The sequence below is a fragment of the Anser brachyrhynchus genome (assembly GCF_964034855.1).
Source record: "Anser brachyrhynchus genome assembly, chromosome: 13".
In the NCBI taxonomy this organism is placed as follows: Eukaryota; Metazoa; Chordata; class Aves; order Anseriformes; family Anatidae; genus Anser; species Anser brachyrhynchus.
Genome location: NC_137708.1, coordinates 19607899 through 19631622, shown reverse-complemented (window position 1 = coordinate 19631622; position 23724 = coordinate 19607899). Strand labels below are relative to the sequence as shown.

General features: G+C 40.9%; 1 protein-coding gene across 1 annotated transcript in view; it reads right to left on the bottom strand.

The window, feature by feature from the left end:
- Positions 1 to 2357: 2357 nt before the first annotated feature.
- LOC308176895 (uncharacterized protein) overlaps positions 2358 to 23724 on the bottom strand; it is a 243770-nt gene continuing 222403 nt past the window's right edge. Inside the window, exons 20-23 of the mRNA XM_080553322.1 lie at positions 8938 to 9041; positions 8310 to 8362; positions 7639 to 7726; positions 2358 to 3951 (exon numbers count right to left, since the gene is read on the bottom strand). Coding sequence (XP_080409448.1) covers positions 8997 to 9041 — 45 coding nt within the window. The 3' untranslated portion in view covers positions 2358 to 3951; positions 7639 to 7726; positions 8310 to 8362; positions 8938 to 8996. The remainder of the gene's footprint in view (positions 3952 to 7638; positions 7727 to 8309; positions 8363 to 8937; positions 9042 to 23724) is intronic.

The window sequence follows — 23724 nt, the reverse complement described above, 5'->3', positions numbered from 1 at the left end:
TGTAGTTATGTGCTTATTCAGAAGACTGAATCCCTCCATTGCAGCTGTTTATTCGTAATATAATTAGGCAGAAATAACAGCTTATGTAAAACTTAATAAATTCCCGGGAAGGTCCTAACTGATTAATATTTTTCTACCAGCCTGCCTGATAGAAATGCCTTTTCAAAATGGAAAACTTTCAAGTTTGCAATTATTGGTGTCCCTTTGCCTCATTGCTATGGCTAAATAGTATTAGTAAATACAAGCCAAAAAGATTTATCTGGTAATCCAGATACATGACTTGCTGTGTTTTATACCTCAATTGTGACATGGTTTTCAGTGAAAATGCTCAGTGTACGAGGGGTGCAAGATGAGACCCCTTTAGGGGATAAAGCTGAAAGCTTCAACAGTGCCTTAAATTCACAGATGCCAACAATTTAGCAGGGTCTGATCCTACTGTTGAAGTACTCATCATGGTTTAAAAAGATGAGACTTCATCTTAGGAGTGGTGAAGGAAGTGTTTGTTTTGATCATTAAAGTGAATTTTAAATGGTTCAGTGCAGAGATAGCCCATAGCCAACCTCTCAGTTTGGACTCCAATGTGCAGAAAAAAATCTAAGATATTTTGATCCATTTTGCTCATACCAGTGGCAAATTTCTCCAAAGACAAAAATTCTAGGATTTCAGGGCCATGCAGGAATAATGTTACCAAAGCCACCTCCTTCAAAAGATGCTGCATACTCTTTTCTAAGCAAGTACATCCTCTCCTCTTATATGCCAGCACCTGTCTGTAACGTAAAAGCCAATTCCTATTTGAATTGCTAATACCAAATATATATGTATTGCACGGCATAAAAACCAGAGTTATCACTAGACAAAACATCTGTTAGGAGGGTTTGTTTTATTTTTAATATTCTTTGTGCCTGCATGTAAAGGTGCCAAGCAGCCAGTGCAAGGTCTTCTCTGACAAACTCTGGGGCAAACAAACAGACCTGTTTTATCTGTGTTTCACTTTCAGCATGGCCCTCACTAGATGGTGGGAAATGTTCCTTTTCTCAAGGAGAGATGACCTTTTCCATGCTGCATGAAACTCGTTCTGACAAGCAGAGGTGAAGGCTTTTCCTTCCATTGAAAGGTAGAACAGAAACAGTGAATTTCACGGTACTACGCATAACTAATACCTATTTCACCTCGTTCTCAGCACGTCTTACGGAGCAACTCTTTTCTTAGCTTCATGACTAACAAATCCAAAGCTTTTTCCTGTCTGTCATATATTTCCCTTTAATGCTAGTACTGAGTTCCTATTACACTCTAAGGACATCTTCTAACTCAAATTAGAAGTTTACGCTCTCAAGTTGTGTGTGTATTGAAGTAAACAGTTCTTAAAGATTAATTATTAATTTTTAACTCAGGAACATTAAAAAGTAATGAGAGGCTTCTCTGGGCCACCCTTCTGTGGTGTGGTTTCAGACTGCTTCTAAACTTGTTTTGGGTTATTTGGGTTTTCCTCTTCTCAGGACTGATCCAAACAAAACACTTCAACGCACTTACACAAGCCATACAGAGAAATATTTTCACTGAGGCATGTATGGATGTATGACTGTTACACTACAGTCAGTGCAGCAAAGCACCAACTGGCCTTTTTATTTTAGTTTTTCTCTCTAATTTTATGCCTTAAATCATTAAATAATTAAACAACGAGCTACTCACTCTTTACGGCTGCTCACAACAGCAACTTTTACGACAGAAGGCAGGCAGCAGTAAGGACTCCTGGAGGGACTTGTGTTTCACTTGTACATGAAAGCGAGGAGGAAAATTCTGGCCTTATTTAGGCTAATTTAAGCCTTGAAAAATATCACTGATTTCAATCCTATGCCTCTGGATTTACATTGCCATAACAGATTTTAAAAGTCTCATTTCCCTTTTTTACTACCAAGCAGGCTAACACTGGAGCTAGCATGAACTCACTTCTGGGTTTCAGAGCTCTATGAAACAGAAACCTAGACCAAAGCCATAAAAGAGTTAACAATTCACAAGGATAAAAAGATAATTCAGTGGGTTTGGGAACCACACAAATATTTTTATTTTTTTAATTTGTATTTTTAAAAACAAACTTCACTTTGGAATAGCAAAGACTTTTATTATCTGTAATGCATAATAAAGTCATATCACGTTAAAAGGGTGAGACAATGTCAGAAGAAGCCCTTTGTTTTTATTTCCTTATATATTCCTTACATTTAGTTTTTCCAGATAAGCACTGATATACTTCTTTCCAGAAATCCCTCACTTATTTTTACATTAGTTGAAGTTACGATGCTCTTAGCACAATTTGTGGTAATTTTGTTAATATTAAGCTTTACTACATTACCCTGTAGGTCTTTTGTCAAGTGTGAAGAGCCATTTGCACAATTTAATCTCGAATTTTCAGATATAGAATATAAATATATTTTCCTCTTTGAAATACAAGGAAATGATATAAGAAAAAAAAAAACAGCTAAATCTACTCAGGTTATAGCCAAGATCCTTATTTAACCCCAATCTACAAATAGATAACTGTACAAAGTGCCCTGGCCTCTGCAGAGGGACATGGGGCAGCAGGAATCCTGCAGTCTGGAGCACGTCCAGCAGCAGCAAGGAGGGGGACGGCTCCCACTCTAACTGAAATTTAGAACAGCCAAATATTTGAGAACCTTTTCATCTCCTGACTCACTTTCCAAGACACATCTGAGCCACCTACCTCTGTTGGAATGATCAGGAACCCCCCGTCCAGGCTGAGGTACAAACAAGGCTCCAGGGATGCCTGCAGCATTGGGCTGTTTGCTCACAGCATGCTTCAGGAGCTCCTGGGCCTGTGGCTTAAAACTGCAAACCACAAGGACATTTTCAGTGAAGTCCTGTTATGAGAATAAGAGGTGCTGAAGCAGACCAGTAATTCATACCTTACTGAGCTGATGGCTATCCAGATCTTTTACTACAGATATTTTTCTTACAAAGAACAATTAGATTGATGAAATTTATTTCTAGCTTTTTAAAAATGTTCATTCTTCCAAATGATCGTCTAAGTCTACATTTGCACATTTTACTATTAGGAAAATGACTGTGATCCTTTTACTTGGAGAAACTGAAATGCTTAAATAGCTGCCTTTGGCTAATGGCCTTGGCATTTGGTGAATGGCCGTGGGTTATGAGATATGTCCAGCAAAGCAGTGTCTGCAACTCACATTTTCATGTTTGTACTCCACTGAAGGTATCTCAGTTTCCCAATTTGTTCCAAGTTTGACAATGACCATAAATATCCTTCCCCTGTTTGTACATTTACCTCTCCGGGAAAGGAGTTGGGAAGCAGGTCTGGAGTATTTAGGTGGATGGGAAAGAGTGTGTGCACATCCAGCTGTCTCTGTACAAGAGAGAGATGGAGAGAAACAGTATTATAAAGTCACTAAAAATCTTCCAGTGAGTGATTCAAAGGCGAGATTACAAATAGTACAAGATTCTGGAAGTCCCTACAGCACTCTCTGTATTTTAAGTTGGAAGTTTTTCTTAATAAGAGTCTGAAAATGTTTCCCTCTGCTTTATATTCATGTGCATCCCTGTTTGTCCCCAGACAAATTTGTCTTCAGTCAGATCATCATAACCCTTTGCCACGTAGATGACAACTCCCTGCTTTACAACACTGCAAGTAAAGATTGCCTGATCTTAAGGAGAAAAAAAAATACCTGATTTTTTCCTATCAACAGTTTCTTTATTTCAGACCCATAATATCACTTTTTTTTCTTCTTCTTCTTCTTCTTCTTAATTCTGGTCTTTCATCCTTTATCCTGATCATCCTGTTTATCTCTGACTGCGCTGGTGCCTCGGACAAATTGCTTGCACTGGAGAGAAGTTGTCCTGGGCCCTTGGCTTCTCTTCACCAATAGATGTTATTATCTCGTAACTGCGCATTATCAGAAGGCCGGTTTGCACTAGACTGTCCTGATATTTCACCATTAAAAAAAAAAAAAAAAAAAAGGAAAAGAAAAACACAACAGACAGGTTATTACCCACAGCCAGGGCTTTCTGCTCCCTGCACTATTTTGTTGATGCTCATTCTGTATTTCTATACATTCCCCCTGAGCAATGAACTGGCAAATAAAACTGAAGCTATTATTCCTCCCTATAAAAATCTCACATGCTGCGCACTCATCCGGCTTTCATAACTCTCCTTTGGTTTTCCTACGTCGTGTGATTGGGTGCAAGAAAACAGCTCAATTATCTATTGGACATGGGCACTAATGAGGCCCAGTGCACTCGGAGCTAATTGGAAGAAGAAGTCCAAAGCTTTAATGACTGCAGCCTTAATATAGCTAATAACCAGCATGGCAGCAGGATTAGCCCGTGCCACTCTTTCAATGCTTCCCATTTTGCCCATTCTGGCACGTAAATTCTTCCTCATTGTTACTTGGGGCCGGCTGTGCTGCTAATGAATGGGGTTTCTCTAGGTTCGATGTTCAGAAAAGCAGCGGACTGCTCTGTGCAAGCCCCGGACACCGAAATGACCTTCCTTCAGAGCACAACATCCACTCCATCTCAGGGATGTGTGCTCAGAAAGGCTGGTAAGCAACTCGCTCGACTGTGATGCTCCAAATTGTCCGAGTCACACAGAGCTCCTGGAATAATTGTGGCTACGTCCCGCTTGATTTTTCTTGTAGCTCTCGGGGCAATGCAATTAGTGGCAATACGAACATTAATTGACCTAACCTCTGAATCAGAAAGGCGTCCCCACAGAAGGGCTGAGAGTGACAGCCCTGGAGGAAAATTTCTGACATTTCTAGTTTGTGTTTCCACAAGCAGGTGAGGAAATGAATGGAAATTGGGCTGTGGCACCAAGTGTAGAGGTCCCATTAAGAAGCCCTGGGGAAATACTTTCTAGGGCCATTAGTAAGCGTGCTTTATGTGGCAAGCAGTCTGCTGCTCTGGTGAATGGATGCTTTTCATGCAGAGTCAGGAGGATCCTTTGTTTATTCTCTGCCAGGCTGTGTGCCATTCCCAGCTGTGCTTTAATGCCCTCTGAAACACAGCTAGCAACAATTCTGCTCCCGAGGAACAGGCCTGTTCCCTCGCTGAGGCATGGTGGCTCTTGTTTATCAGGAACAAAATGGTGCTAATAATATATGGGGTTTCTAAAAGATGGCATTTCTGGCAAAAAGTTTACAGCTTAACCTGGAAAGAAGAAAGGAGAAAACTTGCAAGCAAAACCAACTGTCATTCTCTTCAACCTGTTCGTATTCCATGTAACCTATGAAACACGAGCAATCAGAAAATAGCCAAATGTAAAGGCAAACAGCTGAGCAAAACCAAGGTGAAGTTATGACAGTGCCAAACAATCCCACACCTGGGAAAGAGACAGAACAGGGAAAATTGTGTTTGCTCGGGAGCGGACACAACTGCTGGCACCGAGCACGGTGCAAGGACCTGAGGTCTGCTTGTGTGCTCCAGCCTCTGACCCGCAGCCAGGGGCAGCTCCAGGCCCCAAAACCCAGGATCCTATCACCATGGGGAACAAGTTGTCATCATCAACCATTGATACAGCTTGTAACAACCCCCTTAAACATATATATATGTGCAGCTGTGGGGCTACAGGGTGTATGTGCATCACACACACACAAAAACCTCTGTGTTTTATCTGAAATATGTATTAGTGCAGCATGGAGCTTAAACTTCCCGCAGCTATCTACAGCTGCGAACTTTCAGATCTTGTCTAAAGGGATCCTATCTTGCCATTACTAAACATCTGATGTGGTAGAGCTAAGACAGCTGAAAATCAGATGAGGAAGGTGGCTGGACAAGCTCTCTTCAAAGAAAGAGACCTCTCTTCATGGTCATTGGGCTTGCAAACCAAAGTGGCCAGCAAACAAATCAGCACATGCAGGGCTGAAAGGAGCTTGGTCAGCTCTGTCTGCCATTCTTTATGATGGTTTTAAGTGTCTGAACACACTCTTTTGCTGTCACACTGACGACTAGGGGAATTTTTCAGGTCTAATATCTGTCCTCTCTCATAATCAGGCAATTTGGAGGACTGGATGTTCCCAGCACCACCATCCAGAAGGGTTAATGGGGGTTTAGCAATGGGAGCTTCAAATAAAGCCCTGCGTGACCATCTGTGCCTTGCTCTGCATGCGTGGCAGGCAGCAGAGGTCTGGGGACAATGTGCTATGGCCCCAGCGCAGTGTGTGAGCTCCTGCCTGCCCAGGAGAGTTCAGGGGGGCCTCTGCAAGTCCTTGCTCACTGCCTACCCCTGCTCACTTCACCATTGGGTATTTCCTTCCCTCTGCCACATGCACAGTGCCACCATGATGCTGACAGAGCCCAGAGGAAGGGGCAGCAAGAGATGGGCACAAGCTTCTCCATCCCAGCAGAGCAAGGAAGAGGAGGCAATGGGGCTGGGGCACTGGGGAGGCACTCGGAGCAGATGCTTTTCCCTCACCAGCTCTGTCCTTCCCCACAGAAGGTGCCTCTGCCACCCGTAACTGCCCTTTCCACTGCATGACAGCTTTTGGCACCTCCTTTAGCCGGCTAATTTAAGAGCCTGGGTCCGTCTCATTGGGTACTAACAACAAGTTGTAGTTAAGTGACATTTTCTATGCTATATTAAACTCTTTCAGTCAAAAAATATCTCATTGAAAAATCAGGAAAGAAGTCCCCAGGGCTATCATTATCCATCTGCTTTCCTAGCAACTTCAGGCAACCACGAGGAATTTTAAAATAAATCTATATAGGATGCCTCCTTCTCTCATGCCCTTCATGTCGTGCACTATCTTCCACATCACCCTCAGAGAACACGAGGATCGCAGCCCCCAGTCAGTGAGCAGTGTCCCCAGCCAGCAATGGGAGCAGCAAGCTCCTGGGGTCTCAGGTACCCTTTGCCTATGTCCATGCCTGCGCCGAGCTGCTCCTCACCGCCGTACAGAGCTCTTACCATGCGGAAGGCACTTAACATTTTGGGCAGGCAGATGAGAAAATAGCTGCCAGCTGATGCACAGTTAAACACAGACAAATAGAAACTATTTCGGTTTCCCCAGTGATTCGTTTTGGGAGGGGCATTGTGAGGATTTGGGTTTTTCCAGCATCAGGATGGATTTTAACATGACCACGACATGCTTTTTTTTAGATAAAAGCAGGATTTCAGTTCCATTCACAGAAGAGTGCTTGTAGCACCCAATGCTGCTCTGGAGGAGGTTGCAAGGCTGAGGAGGGAGCAAGTTAACATGTTTTAGAGAGGTTAAGAACAGAGTAAGTTATCCAAACAGCCACAGCATCTTCCTCCACTGACTATGTAGGCATCCCCTTAAGGCAGCCAACTGAAGCTGGGCAGCAGCAATACTCTCCCCTTGCAGAGCAGAATGTTTGCAGGAAGAAACTCAAAGGACCAAAGCAACCAGAACTGGGTCACCAACAGCTGAGCACAAAACTGCTGAGCCTGAACGTGCCCCCGGTTGTTCGCTGCTGGGCACAATGGAGTCCGGATGCTAAATTCAATTCTTCAGACAATAAAGACAACAGCAGCTACAATCCCCCAAAGTTTCTTTCAGCTTTCAACGTTATCCACTTATATGTTTCAAAAGCAAAAAGGAACTGTGCCCCATTTCCTATTATGCTCCATGGCTACACGTGCTCACTCACCTCCCAGCAGCAGGCCTTCGGCGATCCTGCTTAGGGCAGCGGGGGATCATTAATCTTTGCTTCTCGGTTACTTAGCTTCAAGTCCAAACTAAAGTCAAGACAGAGCATTACTTGCACAAATACTCAAGTACATCAAAATTCAGATTTGAACAGCATTCACTTGATATTATCACGTTAACAATTTTACCATCTAACTCCAAACACAAGTGAGAATAAAGTTATAAATAGACGCTTAAATGCTCCTATCAGCTGAGGCTAATCAGAAGTCATGGAAGAGAGAGAAGTCATTGCCTTTTGGCTCAGCATACAAAAGCTTTCCAGTTAATTGAAAGATCACTCAATTTTTACATAGCTTCCCTACCTCTCCACTGCAGCCTCCGAGGTGAGGCAGCAATGAAATCAGAGCACACCAAACCACTAAACTTTCCTTGCACAACTTTCTGGGTTTAATTGCAGCCTATAAAAGCATTGGAGTTGCTGCCACCTATAGACAAATGTTAAACACAAACATACATTTCTTGGGAAAATGGAAGTGCAATCTGACAACAAATAGATCCTGAATATCCTCATGTAAATTAAGTGAGCACAGACCCCACCATTCTTGACACTGGGCTTTGTGCTAATAACCCGTAGGTGCTCACTGAGCCCTGTTTAACATTTATGTCACAAACCAGAATCGGCTGAAAACATCTGACACCTCGCACTGGTCCTTGTGTTGTCAGAGCTAATGGAAAAGAAAAACCAGATTTCAGTAACATACTGGTTACTCTGCTCAGCGGGTTTAATCCATGATGAAAATGAATTACGGTGTTTTAGCTCTCTCAAATAGCCAAGTATGGATTAACCTTTGATTTAGACTTCAAGATGCACAAATCTTGTTGTGCAGGACTTAGCAGGACAACGTAAGATTTTCTGATTGACTCACAATAGCCGTGCATAGATTATTTAAAAGTACATTACAAGCTCTTAGGAAAAGAGATTTTCAACTAATGTCCTAGAATAATGAAAGAGTCCTTTCCTTTTTTCTTGCATATTATACCTGTGTCAGCCAAACAAGTGCAGAATGCAGCCATTTGCCAGAGGTAATAAATACAATTCTCAATATTATTGCAAGACAACACCAGGATAAATTTCATTGTTATTTCCACTGCTGTTATTTCTATAATGCATAAAGTGATGAACAAATATCTACTTCATATAAATCACCACAGGATTATCTGGAATCTCTAAAATCTACTTTTAAAAGAAAAAAAAAAAAAGATTTTTTTTCAACCTCCCATTTTTGTTTCAAATACATACTGGGGAGTCAGAAGGTCAAAATTCTCCGTGATGCCTGACTTTTCACAGATGCTGAACATTTAATACTCCATCCACGATCTTGGGATCTGAGGCCCCTGTAGCATCTGTAAAAAAAATGAAATCTGAAATATCTGAAATAGGACACACAATATCCAAAACTTCCGAAACAGAGCTGATGTTTAAAAAATAAAAATAAAATCCTAAATTGCTTTGCCTAGAACAGAGAATTGGCAGACAGCATGACACATTTGCCAAGACAAGAATTCTCAGCTAAGTATTAGTTTCTCAGATCTGAGAAAAGGAATAGATCTTAAAAATAATAATAATAATTGTGAAAGATGAAAAGACTTTAAACTTGTGCTGTAGACATGATTTCTTTGTCTTAAATTTAAAGGTTCAAGAAATCACAGTCTTCCAAACTCTTTGAAGAACACTGAAGAGGAAAGGAAATTATGAATTGTTTCATCTTCCAGTCCTTCTGAAATGGAGATGTGCTTGGCTATGAATAGCTTCACTTTCTCCCCATTGCTGGAAGCATACCTAGCCTGTGACTTATTCTGGAAGAGCAAGGCAAGAGCATTCTGACAATGTTCTAAAGAACTACCTTGATTTCTGTGCTTATAACAATAAGAATATTAATGGTCAGTCTAAGTGAGGAACTAAAGGAGCTGGAAAACAAATGGGGAAAAACACTGTTGCTCAGAAAGTACAGGACAAAGGGTAAAACAATTACAAAATCACAGGGTAGGTGGTAAAAGGAGTATCCCTGGTCTCAGAAGCTAGAAGCGCTCTATTCTCAACCCAGGCAAAATCTGTTTTATCCATGTGGCTTTTCTGCCTGTTGGCAGCTGCTTCCATTAGGGTCTGCACCACCTCGAGGAATCTCTGTCCCAGGAGCACACCAGGTCTCCAGGGACCAAGTCCCACTCCAAATCCCACATGCCTCACAATTGACCATACCTGCTGGCCCGAAAACCTTTCTCCAGCACCAGGGGCCACACTCATCCAAAACCCAAGGCTTTGCACTGTATTGCCATGCAAGTTTCCTTATTCTGGGAAGTACCAGAGGTATATTAAAAACTGCACTGTGCATCAGTAAATGCATTATTTTGCTCATCAAAGAGCCCAGAACTGTTTCAGTAGCTTGGAACTTACTCATTTAAAAACATTCAGCTAGTTCCTTCAGGATGAAATCATTCATTTTCCTATTGACGATCATCTTCTACCATGTAGTTAACAACACAGTTAATTCCTTTATCCATATACAAAGCACACATACAAGTCTGAGTCATTAACAGCACCACATGTTCAGTTTGTGCAAAATATTGTAAAATGTCACATTCAGACATTTCCCAGCACCTCCACTTCAATGAGATGCCGGCGGCATCTTTAGATAATTTTTAAGCATTGAAGGGATTGGGGGCAGGCACCTCCTTCTTCTAATATTTTAAGCACCAGGCACATTATCCGGCTCCTCCCCACTTCTGCTGCACAGCCACAGCAGTTGAAATTCATTTTGGGGGGACTCCACAATATTAATAAAATGTATTGTCTTTTACTAGAACATGTCTGCCATGTCCTAGTGCGTTTCTAAGACTCTTGTTGTCGCAAGGCAATAAAAGCTGGCTTGAAAAAACTCTTTAATGCCTATCACTTTGTGTGCAGGTTTTATGCTGTGACATATCTAGCAAGTTTGGGTAGGCTTTGAACTACTGAAGTTTCGAACATCCATCAGCTCAAAACTGTTGATGATTTTCTTGATACAAACATTGATGTGCTCACCATGGGAACCATCAGAAGAATATGTATCTGAGCTTCCTATTTATGAAGGCAAGATAGCAGAAAATTTTCCAGATGTTGGGTTCAGTCCTTTATTTTTTTGTTCTCTCTAGTCTCCTGTTGATTTAAAAAGCAGTTTCAGTCCTTTAGAAAACAGAAAATGAGGATGTAATTGTGGAATACATTATTCGACTACAAAGCAGCTAGCACTGATCAAATGTAATCAAAACTAACCTAGAAAATAATTAAAATAATACAGATTTTTCTTGCAGAATAATTTTTATACTACTTATTTCATCATAATAAATAGATTGCTGATAACAGTGGAAGCGTGTGAGGTCTGTAAATTATGGCTAAATACAAGTAGTTTTTAACACGGTGTTTTGGTTAGAATTAGTTTTTTTTTATTCCAGCGATCGGTATCCTGCCTGTTCCAGACCTATTCTGTGGAAACAACAAGGACAGCCCCAGGAAAATTTGTTCTTGGTCAACAGAAAAGAGTAAGAAAATGGAGAAAGCAATGTATTAATGAAAGTACTCCTCAAGTAGCTGTGGAGCTCGGGGGAGGGAAAAGATCATGACAGAGATGGGATAACAAAGAGGGAATCATTCCCTGAGGGAAAAGGAACTTGGTGAGAATAGACAAACTAGAAGAATGGTATTTGCAGATTTCCATCAAATTGAAAGAAAAATCCACCAACTGTTGATGCAGAGAGAAGTAAAGGGGCCTATAGTGCATAAAAGACACCACCCACAAGACGCTCAAAAAGCAGTAAGAAAACAGACATACATAAGGGTTTACTCTTTTCTTGGCTTTTCACTTCTCTTGACTATTTCTGGAAGTCCTTTGAATGGTTTTAAATACCCTCTGCAAAGCCTGACTCTGTTTGATATAACCTTCATTTAGAGACCAAGGTTAAAGCAAAGCCCCTCATGACCAAAGAGATCACCAAAATACATCGGTTTGGACCTGAGGTCCACATCTTCTGCACCTGCGAGAGAAGGCACCAGGGCTTGTGGAAGGGGAAAGTTTCACAGGAGAAAGTAAACAGGTCTGTGGCTGAGCTTTTCCTTAACTACTTCTATTATTAAGGCCATGCACGGTGTTTAAAAGCACTAAGCCTCTCTACACATTGCTGCACAAATGATATATCTGCAGGAAAAGCAGGGACTGAAGAGCTACCATCCAGCTGGTACAGTGGGTCCTTCTGTGACAGGGTTAAAGCATATCAGCAATAAGAGCATGAGTAGAAGGATTGCAGGTTGATGCCAAACAACGTGAATACCATTTTATTAATCCCATAGCTCTCGACTCAGTCCTGCTGCCATAAAGGGGGAAAAGACACAGCAAGAAAACTGAAGGAGACTAGAGACCAGTGATCAAATGAAAATATAAACCAAGTTTCACTTGGATGATTTATCAACACAGCTACCAAGTAGCCAGTCCTTACAAGTTTAGTGCAAACTGCATCATGCTGGATGTTTTTCTCAAACGTCCAGTAGCTGAAGACTCGTACCTGTGGGAAAATCCTAGGCTTCAGCGGAGGAAAGAACAAAATGCAACTCTGTTGTTCAGGGCTGCACAGAGCTGTGGAAAACGTCTAGCCTTGGGGCTGTTAGGATACAGAAGTGGAACTAAAGAAAGAAAAAACTAACATTGCTTAAAAATGTCACCTGGTTTCTGCAATCTTGGCTCTGCATGATATTACTAACACCACGAGTACATAGGGATATTTTCTTTTTCCTGGGCAAGATGAGACTTGTTCAGATCGTACCTAAATTTTCACACGCAGATAATGAAACAATCAAATCGCGGTCTCCAGAATATCTTTGTAAATGGATTTTATTTTTTTTTTTTTGCCAAGACATTTTCATGTCACTGCATGTCAGTGAGGAGCACCTTGAATCACAGCCACCTACATCTGTCCTCCCTGTTTGGCAAGATGGAGTAAATGTTTCAGTGCTAATGGGTTCCAAATTTTCCAAGTTATCTAGCTTAGCCCTTAAATTTTTTTTCCCATTTTCTTAGTGTGTAATTGCATCTAATTGTACATTTCAAGCAAATACACATAATCACAACGTTATGACATGTAATTACCTAATTGTGATGTATAATTAAGTAAATAGCATAAGAAATTGTGCAGAACTTTAATAAATTTATTAAAAAGAAGTTAATCTTTTCTGCAGCTGACAGAAGACGACATTTTCACCTATAATGATCATAATCAGTTTAACATTTTCTACTCTAATTAGTGGGCACTCTGCAGGCATGTCCAGAATATACACAACTGAAGGAAAAAACAGCGTGATGACATTTGTGACTTTCTGTATGTATTTGCTGCATGCAATGACAAACATCCTTACGCAGAATTTGACAATCAGTTCTTAGGAAAAGAATGCAACATCAGGAAAATCCATGCCATAGTATACATTAAACATGTTCTGTTGAAAACCTTTAAAAAAAAAAAATCACTGTAATAGATCTTTTGGTCTGCAGGGCTCAAAGTACGTTACCTATCTGTTGATGTACCACCCCATGTGCAGCTCCGTACCATTAGTACCTCTGTTTTCAGGGAGAGGCAGTCCTCCTGTGGCAGCCTCTTGGTCCAGCTCCGTGCCTGGTCCACAGTTTGCTGGCAGGTGAGGCAGCAATAGGGCTGAGCCCACAAAAGCAGGTGAAGGTTTGCCACCCTCTGGGGTGCCTGATCTGCCTTCACTGGACTGATCTTGCCAGTGACCTCAATGCACTGTCTTGTTGTCCACAAGACAAAACGCCAATTATTTTTACAGTTTTCCAGGGGCAATATTCGACACAGATTTCACATCCCAGCCAAGGCAGTATCTAATGGGCTCCTACCAAGGAAATCAATGTATTAACTCACCAGGAGATGGTATTGTCCCTGCTGCCCTTTGGTGTGGTGACACAAGTCTGTACTCAGCACCATTTTCTCATTAGGAGTAATGCTCAGTTTAGGATTTACTCTTCTATGGAAGGAGACTTCAACTTGGCAAGGGAGTTTTATTTGTTGTCATAGTTCAGTTTCTTTGGTATCCTGGGAAAAGGCTGTGTATTACCCAGTTACATGCATACATTTCATATATACCTGGTGAGAATTCATGCATGTATTTCACATACACCCAGTGAGAATTATTTTTAAAGGGGCTAACACACATCTCCTCCATTCTTCCCTGGACCTGTGGAGAGGTTAGCTACCTACACCAACCAAATACTAAACCAACAGGTCCCTTTCACATCATGCAGAATTTCACTTCCCAGGCAGTCAAGCAACACAGGATTAAAGACAAGAAGTGACTGGTAGAATTTAAGACAGGTTCTTACGATACAAAAAAGGTTTGTCCCTTGGTCCTTGTTTATATTTTTCCTCTCTGACAGACAAACCAGATTATGGGCTGATGATCTGTTCAAGATGGTTGGCAAGATATTTCTATGAATGGCTTACTCCATCTCCCCTAGAAAATGTGCAGTGTCATTAAGGTAACCTCCATATTTATGACCTTAATGGTACCTAAGCGATTGAAAGAGGGTTTTCTACATATAGCTCCTTAGGAAAGATCATATGGATACAGCTTTTAGTAACAGCTTTTCCACCTTGCCCTGCTGATATTGACAGTGATTTTAGAAACAACTGATTCACACCCAGGCTTTGGGAGCTTTATACACTTTATGTTTCCTGAAAGCAACTAAGCTCCAAATTGCCCAGAAATAAATTGAATCCACATGTTTTGGAGCAACTCTCTATAAACAGTATGTTTCATTTAGCAAATATTTTGGGAAGTAAGATCAACATGGGTTGAACACTGAAGAAGTGATTTAGAAGATTGTTGTAAACAGAGTAGCTACATACACATAACATTTGACAGAGCAAATATGTGACAGAGCAACATTTGACAAATACAAAGCATTTTTCAAGCCATAAAAGACAGGTTTTGTTTCTCCCTGCATTACGAAAATAAACTGCAACTGAAAAATAGCCTCAATTAACAGAAATTAGTTTTGCGGTGGGTATCTAATTTAAAGAGGAAAATCAGCACATTACACACACACTGCAGCTATCTTAACGAAAGCTGACACCCTCCCAAGAGGGCACGTAATGTAAATTGTTGGCAAACCATCTGAATGTCAGAATGAAGAAAGAAAGAGAAGAATCTGGGATGACAGTAAAAATGATACAATCAACCCAAACACAGACTGAAATTCGCATTTGCTTTGCAGTTCCCAGTTATCAAAAACTTGACACCTTCTCTGTCACACCAGCATCCCAGGGAAAAAAATTAGCACTTCAAACACCTCCACCCACACCATCAAGCACAACTCCTATCCACAACAACCTTATCATTTTTTTTTCCTTTTTTTTTCTTTTTTAATGGTAATACCTCAAACTAGACTGTACTTGGGAAAAAAAAAAAGCTTATGTGATTTGAAAAACAGAGGGATGGCCACATATCAATGTGGTGCTATGACAATGAAGCTTTCCATCACTTTCTAATCCACGTAGACCATAATAAAAAAAAATCTAGAGCAGTTACTGAAAGAATTTGGCTACAACAGTTATAATAATATCCATCTGAGAGAGGGAGAGAAATGTATGTATACACACACACACATATTCTGCAGGAGACATTCTAGCTGGCCTTTGGGAGAGAAAAGGTCTCCATTTATACAAGCAATCAAAAGACATTTTCTAGATACGGGGCTAACTGGTCTTTTGTTTAATATAAACACTTTCAAAAACCAGAATTAATCCGGATTTGTTGGTTTAATAAGGAACAAAATCCAACTCACTGATTTAATGCACTAGATTTACTGCTATGTTCTGGCCACATGAAGTGCTGTAAATTGGATTCAGTGAACACAAGCGAGTCAATAAATGCCAGAAACAGGACAAGATATCAGTAAATCCACACCAAAACATTAAAAATCACTGCAAAGTATCTTAACCAGAAGGCAACAACCCTGATTTTCTGCATTCTTTTTTTTTTTTTTTCTTATATTTACACCCACCCAGGACAAGTGTAAATTGTACTAAGTCAACAAATAGGACAACATCAGCTTCTCAGGCATGTAGGTAAGTCTACACCAACAGAGAAGCCTGTTCCCACTCACCCTGTAGAGAACATTGCTTGTCTTAGTCATCTCGTCTTCCTCCACAAAGAACATGATGGAACTGAGATCTATCACCACTGTGTCATTAATTTATCAGAAGTATTCTTTTGATCATCCATGATACAGAATTTAACAAGAAGGTATTAAAGGTGTTGCAGAAACACACAGAGTAGTCTACAAATCCGCACCTATCACTGTATTAAACTCTCCTGTACACCAGTTTGGATCCCTTGCAGATACTTTTTAAGGTGAACAACCATAGATGCTCAGTGTGTGATACCTTCCTTGTAAATGCAGCTTTCCTCTCATGATCAAATATCAGGAGAGCCCACACAAACACTCATTTTTGCTTCCCAAGCACACAGGTACAAGGTCCACCACCAAGGTCCACCTACTCACTCCTCTCCTCTTTTGAGGTGCCCAATTTCATTGTAAAACACCATAAAGTCGCCTTTAGTGGCAGATTCCTCTTCTCTGGCAATCCATAACACCCAAGTCACAGCAGGGGAGAAATTTCCTAGAATTCCAAAAGTCTCCTCTACCTCAGTTGGGGAAATTGATTCCCGCATAAAGTGGCATTTCAAGACAAATTTCAAAGAGTCTCACCATTTCTCATAGTGCGACTTCCTAAATCTACAAGGAAATTGGCCCTCTGGGCTTTCTCATGAATGCACATAAATCAGATTTAAGTTTACAAAACTAACCTATTGATTATGTCCTTCCACTCTATGTTTCATAAGATAAAATCTCTGTTCAGTTTGCTCTCTCAGTGAGAGCAAACAGGCATTAAACAGACAATGTTTTTTGTTGTTTCGTGAAGAATTCTGAACACAATTAATCTGGATTTAGATAGTTACATAAGCCTTTGGATTTAGGCAGCATGAGTATTACCAGATCCAGACAAAAATAATCTGTATTTTCCTTGCCCTGAGGTCATATAATCCTGTAGCACATTCAGTATCCTACTCCGAACATCCATTTCTCTCTCTCTCTCTCTCTCTCTCTCTCTCTCTCCATCAGGCCCTTTCCTTTGGTCTTTGCTTATCCTACAATCAAAACAATAGTTAAGAAAGTATATTCTGACTCTTCTTTCCTATCTGATTTTTTTCCATACTGCTTCCTAAATTTCTTTAATCCTTTTCCTAATCACCATCACTGCTGCCTACAAAAGACCTTTCCAGGATCCAGCAGTTTCACAGCATAAGCAGGACTTGTTAGCTCTGTATAATGAGTCTCTGAGTCGTCTGAAGACATTCCTAAAGGAAAGCAGCATTTACTGCTGAATAAAATACAATTATATTTTGCAAATAATAAAAATAGGTAGAAAAGAAGGTTATGTATTGATCCTGTTTCACTCACATACACAGGGTATGTATTTACTAGAAATGATATTCTTTTTTTTTCCCCTTAAGTCTCATCAATTACTAAAGGTGGAAAATAGGATAAAAGCCACACATCCTGAACCCTGATGCCAACGCAGACCCCCAATTAAAACCCACTTCTCCCTGAAAATGCCACTCCTGTTCCCCTCTCAGCAAGGGGCAAATAAGCAGAACCTACCTTTGATGACTGTTAGAACCTCTTCAGTAAATGAGAGAACTGTGATAACTTGGGATCTAGCCTAGGCTACAAATAGCAATGGTTCACACCCAAAAAAAGTAACCAGAAATATTTGGTTAATTGTTCACCATCACTCACATTCAGTGCATGGTGTGTGGAGCGCAGCGTTAGGTGACAGGGATCAGTGCAGTCAGGATGGGAAACAAATGCACCCACTGCACACCTGCTACAGCATCACAGCTAGACGAGAATTTCATAGCTGCTGTATTCTTAAAAACATACTAGATGTTCAGGACATGGGATGGAATAAAATAAAGCCACGAGCTAATTAGCAGATCGTTTACAAATCCCAGATCCCTCTTCTCTCCAGTGGCTGTCTTAGCAAATACAGATACCAGCAGAGACTTCTTTTTTTATGCTTCCATCCTTTATCTAACTTCGCCTTTCATGGGTTCATTGAAGCAATGTTTTGTAATTGTGTCAAATTAGTAGAAAACCTGAGGTATAGCAATTTGACAATGATATAACTGTCATGATGGTTCTACTTTTTGCTTGTACCTACTCAGGCATAATTAGAATCAAATATCTACCTCTCAGCGTTTCTCTTGGGCTCATCCAGCTCTGAAAGCTCTCAGGCCATTAAGGCATATCAATTAGTAATGATTTTTTTCAGCCCCCAGCAGCCACCGAAGCATACATTAAAGGTGATATCTGTAGTCAAAAATTTAATGTGCACTATTTGAGAATATCTACTTTGTAGAAGAGAATATTATTGGGGAAACTCATTTGCTTAAAGTTTTATACCACAGCTATTAAAAATATTTTATTTGCTGAATAAATGTCCAGTGAACACTCCCATATCTGTTAAGTAATATTAAGTGCACACAGGTTTGGAAAACACAGGAATCATTAAAGGATAAATGTGGCTGTGCAATAGTCCAAAAGAGCTAATGTTACCACCTCCCAGGCCACTTTTACAACCTTCTTAGTAGGACCATCTTTAAATAAGTCATCATGACCTCAGGAAAGCTACTTTCATTTTTTAGTATATCTATCCAATTGAGTAGATGTCAGAGAGCCAGCTCATTACAAGCACCAGAATTAAAGGGCTGTCACATTCCTCGTGGCTAGGTTAAGTCTGTTCAGTTTGGACTGTTTGGAAAAACAATCCTTTTCATGTCCACAGTCATTTCCAGGCCTGGTAGGTCAGTTACCTCTTGTTTCAAATGCAACTCAAAAATTATTACCCAAGACCAGACTGCAACACAAATATAATGAACAGTATGGACACATATTTAGTGATAAGGTAACAATGGAACAGAAAAATCCCCATATGCAGGAAAGAAGAATAGAAATGCACTCTGTTCCAAAATGGATTAGGAACTGTGTTAGCTTGTCCCTTGTTTAAATGCTGTACAGGTAGTTTGAGAGGTTTCAGTAAATACTGGAGTGAAAACCTGTTCAGCTAATCAGCTAATCTTGGCACCAATTTAATCTTCATGAGCTTTTTTCCTGATAAACACATGCAAGTAATGTCTAATCTAAGGTCACCACAAGTACTAGAAAGGTTTCCACAGGCTCTGAATCAGACTTTGTATCAGAGATGGAAATTAGTACAGAAAATGATCAAAACAGAAGAAAAATGCCGAGGTTGTCTCCAAGGGAAGATGGAAACTTGTTTCAACCTTGCATGCAACCGGAAATCTACCCTGTAGTTGCTGCTCAGTGGCTGCTTTCTTGTCCTACTGCAGGTCTTGGCCCAGCCCATCCTGCTGCATTTCAGGGTGTATGAACATTAGTGAAAACAGGTGGCTTCATGACATCAGGAAACTTAGCCAAAAACCATAAGCATTACTACAGATTCTTTGTATTATGGCTTTGTCAGCTTTCAGAAGAGCTAATCCAGTGAATTCACAGCTTCTGGACCATCTACTTTGACCTTTACCTATGTTTATTTATTTGAAAATACACATACACACTGACCCTCGTAGAAAATGTCACAAACTGATGAGATGCCAGGAGTAAATCCTCGTAGATAGCAAGCATGAACCTTGCTATGAAGATAGAGATGCAATTGAATTTATCACTTATTTGAGTGACAGACGCTCTGACTCCTCCTTAAGTGATGTGACCTGTAACACATTTGGAATATAAGCATAGCATTCATTTCCAAGTTTTTATCCTACCGTTATGCCTGTAAAACTATTTCCACTTGAATGTACTTGGCGTTAGTCAAAAATCTCTGGTCAAAAAAAGGTGAAGCAGGATGGAAATGCCATACACAGCAATTCCTTTTACCCTCAGCTGCAATGAACCTTCTTGCAGTGTAGCTGACCTAATAATCACTTGAAACATTTGTATAATGCCTTAATTATCTGTATAATCACCAACAAGTCTGACACCAAATTTCTCAGCAGGAGTTTGCAGACTCCTCAGTTAGTTAATGCACTACTTATATGAATCTGAAGGTTCGGTCCCAGCACAGGTCATGTACCTGGTATGACTCTTTCGAATGAGGCCTAATTTTTTTTTCTATTTATTTTCTTTTGGGTCTAAATAGCAGCTCTGCTGCAACTGTATATCTTTTACATCTGCATGCAGGCTTCCGTACTAATGGAGCTCCTTTTTCTCCACACATGGAAATCCTCTAGACCAGACAAGCTTGCCATGAAAGAGTCATTTCAGTACATAGCTCTCCTCATGTCCTGCCACCCCTTCCCTTCCGCTCAGCCACTGTGGTCCTTCCTCCACCACAGTGATGCCTGGCCAGCAGCGCTGAACATACCCTTCACTTCTCCATCAGTAGCACAGTTAAACTCAGTGAGTACTGGGGAGTAATCCCATAAGATGCTGAATGAAAGCATATGTGGAAAACAGATTTACATCCCCTATTTTACAAGCTGGGACTTTTGCAAGTTGCAACCAAAAATAATAGAAGACTTGAACAAACACTCTATACCTCACTGCATTGCTTATGCTTTGATATTAAAGCTTCCTTCCAACCACTTAAAAATATTTCCAAACCAGAGGAAGAAACATACTTGAGCCAAAGTGCCAAATAATCCATCTAGCGTTATCTGCACATGTATGCATGCAATAAATATCTACCACCCAGGCAAGTCTACACATCCCCACTCCCTTTTGCAGCCATCAGTCAGGTTTGACCTTTGGTTCAGACCTAAAATCTTCCCATTCACTCTATCTTAAGACGAGCGGCTTCTTCAGGGAATGAGATGATAATGTATCTGCAAAGGGCTGACTCTTTGTGCTGTTGGAGGGGGAAAGTGCCAGTATAACAAATTGCTCCTGTTCAAACCCATCAATTCAAAACAAGCATCTGGAAAACTTGACAAGAATACTCAAATGACCCTTATGTTTTGACAGCTGGAAAAGAGAAAGCACTCTCCGTGAGGGGGAAAAAAGTGTGCTCAAACTTTTTGCCTAGACAGAGAAACACATAGAGCTGTTGGAAACATTTTGCTTCAAAGCCCGTTAAATTAAGCTTTCAGTGCAAAGTATGATTAATGCAGGCAACTGTATTTGTGCTCACAAAACCGTGGTCAACACCACCAGAAGCTGGTCGTGGTGATGGGCAGGCCGAGAATTCCCTCCTCTCACGAATCCCCACTGGTGGAACTGATCACTCCCCACTACGAGAGGAACTTTTGTCCCTCTTGAGCCCTGGCACATTGAAGCTGGGCTCTGCTGCTTTCATCAGGGGAATAGCTGCTGCCCAGTCCATGCGGAGAGGCCACTGAGGATGTCTCCACAATGCACAGACTGCAGTTTTGTTCCTTCTCCCTAGTCCTGTGAAGAGAAACAACCTGAGATATTAAGGAGGGTGTACTATTACAGACTCCATTTCAGTTTGATTACGTCTCAGGATTTCTGGTTTGGTCAAGATCTGAGGCAAAACAAATGAAAACAAAACAGCAGTACCTTGCAACATCAATGAATTCTCCTTATTCAGAGGTTCCTGATCTGTCTTGGTCTCTGCAGATGAGACCTACTCATTACATTGAAACATCTTAAAACTGTTCAAAATGTGACCAAACACTGCCGGCATTTCACAGCAGCAGACTGTGCTGATTCTGTTCCACAGACACTGCTTTGCTGCTGTGGATGGTTATGCACTGTACATCTAGGATATGGGAAACAATTTACACAAACACTGAACTGCCCTGCAGCAAGAAACCAAAGGGAAATTGAGCAGCAAAATCCATGCTCCCACTGCACTCAGGGATGTTGTTTCATGGAAGATCTCTCTTCAATGGTCTTCTTACTGGAAGATACTCAAGGAAATAATAGTCTAAGACTACTCTTTCAGACTAAAAAAAAAAAAAAAAAAGGCACTCTAGGAGGCACAGGTTTAAAGAGATGCTTGAACTCCCCAACAGGCAGCACCCCAAATCCTCCAAACCGCAGGTGGTTAGAAGTCTGCATTTACCTTAAAGATGCCTTGGAAAACGTATAGGCTTGAATGCCAGAAAAACAAAGGCATAAGCCTTAGTACTTTACAGTGATTTGTATAGAAGAAATAACAGAAGTTTTTGAAATTACTTGGGTTTTATTACACTAAAAAATGGTCCTGGTTTTAAATTGTTTTTGATTAAAAGTAGTTCTGCTTGAAGGTACTCAGTAATGCATTCAGTGTTCAAAACCACCAAGAACCGATGCTTTATATATAGCGAACACTGGACTTCATTTTGTTGGGGGTTTTTTGTGCCACAAGAAAAATTAACCAAGTTACATTAGAAAATGGGTCACAACAGGATTTGCAATAAACACTATATACAATATCAGCCATTTGTACAGAACACAGCTGACACACACACAGAGTTTTCTGGTTTATGCCTTACTTCTACGACTCTAAATTGATTTACAACCCCATGTGAGACTCATAAAACAGCCCTAGGCAACTCTAGTCTGCAAGCAGACTATTTGCAACACTGTGAATTTCTCAATTTGCCCATTTAAAAACATTTTCCCTTTTCCTTCCTTTCAATAACAGATTTCTGGAGGGAGTAGGGCGAGAGATGAGAAGAGAGATTTAATGGTTACATAACTCGACACACAAACAAGTGCATCGCCTGCTCCAGCTCCTGATCCTGGAGGAAATCTGTTATTTGACTGGGACTGGGGGAATTACTGCTCTCTGCACACCCGCCCCAGCAAATACCAGTATCTGGGAACAACACCAGCGTCCTGACCACACGGGTCTGACGATGTAAACGTGGCTGTGAGATGAACCCCAACTTTAACGTCACTTTAATTAGAAGAAAGTTCTGATTTTATTAAGCCAGAAGATCTATAAAAACAGCAAATTTGTGTTTACACACATGGGAAGGCTTCCAAAATGAGACAAGGTTGGTCTATAAAGGAGTTTGTTTATTAACCCCACCCTAAGCGCAACCCTCTGATATCAGTAGATAATTATCCATCTGCCAGTTTGGAAATTAGGTACAGAGAAATGGCACAGGGGGTCCCAAGGTGGCCCAGGAAATTAGAGACAGAACAAGAATTTGCTATTCTGATTCTTACTGTAATACTCTTTCTAATAAGCTCCTTTACACTACCACTTTCACTTTACTTTTCTAATGGGAAAATTGCTATGGAGAACATTTTCTGTCAGGCAGCAGGCATCTAGAGACCAAATACCAAATTGCACAATCACTTGTTTTGTTCAACCCCACTGCACTTCGACTGGGGTTACATGGCAAAAGCTTGGAGCTGACTTGCCTCCATATCTACCTGTTCCTCTTGCTGTTACTCTCTAATTTAACACCTTGTGATGGAACAGGTATGAATCCCAGCTCCTCCTCAACACTTTGGCTAGACTGGTAAGCATAACTGAGGTGTACCTATTTTACTCTATCTCTTTCTGACACTGCAAACACAGATCTTTCATGTCCATGTTCTATTGCTTGGCTTATTTTAGGGCCCGATACCAATGAAAGATATACATGGGAACCAGCAAGACGTGATGAGTGATTAATACTGCCACAAACGTTCTTTTTCCCTTGGTAGATCACTCTTTGCAAGATTTTGGTTTTACTTTAGGGGTGCCCTTTCAGTGCTTTTAAGGCCGGGTCTATGGTCTGATGCACCATGGACACAAAACAGAAAAAATACCACTGACCTGTCCTGACAGTAAAACTCCACGGCATGCTGTCAGCTTCCATCCTGGCTCTGCAAACCTGATACATGCTCAGACAAGGTACACAAGCAAGGCTCACAGTGGGTACAGCGGAGCTCGGCAGCTGAGAGTGGCCCACGAACCCCATATGCAGAGGAAGGCCTGCTTTAGGAGGCCGGGCCTGCAC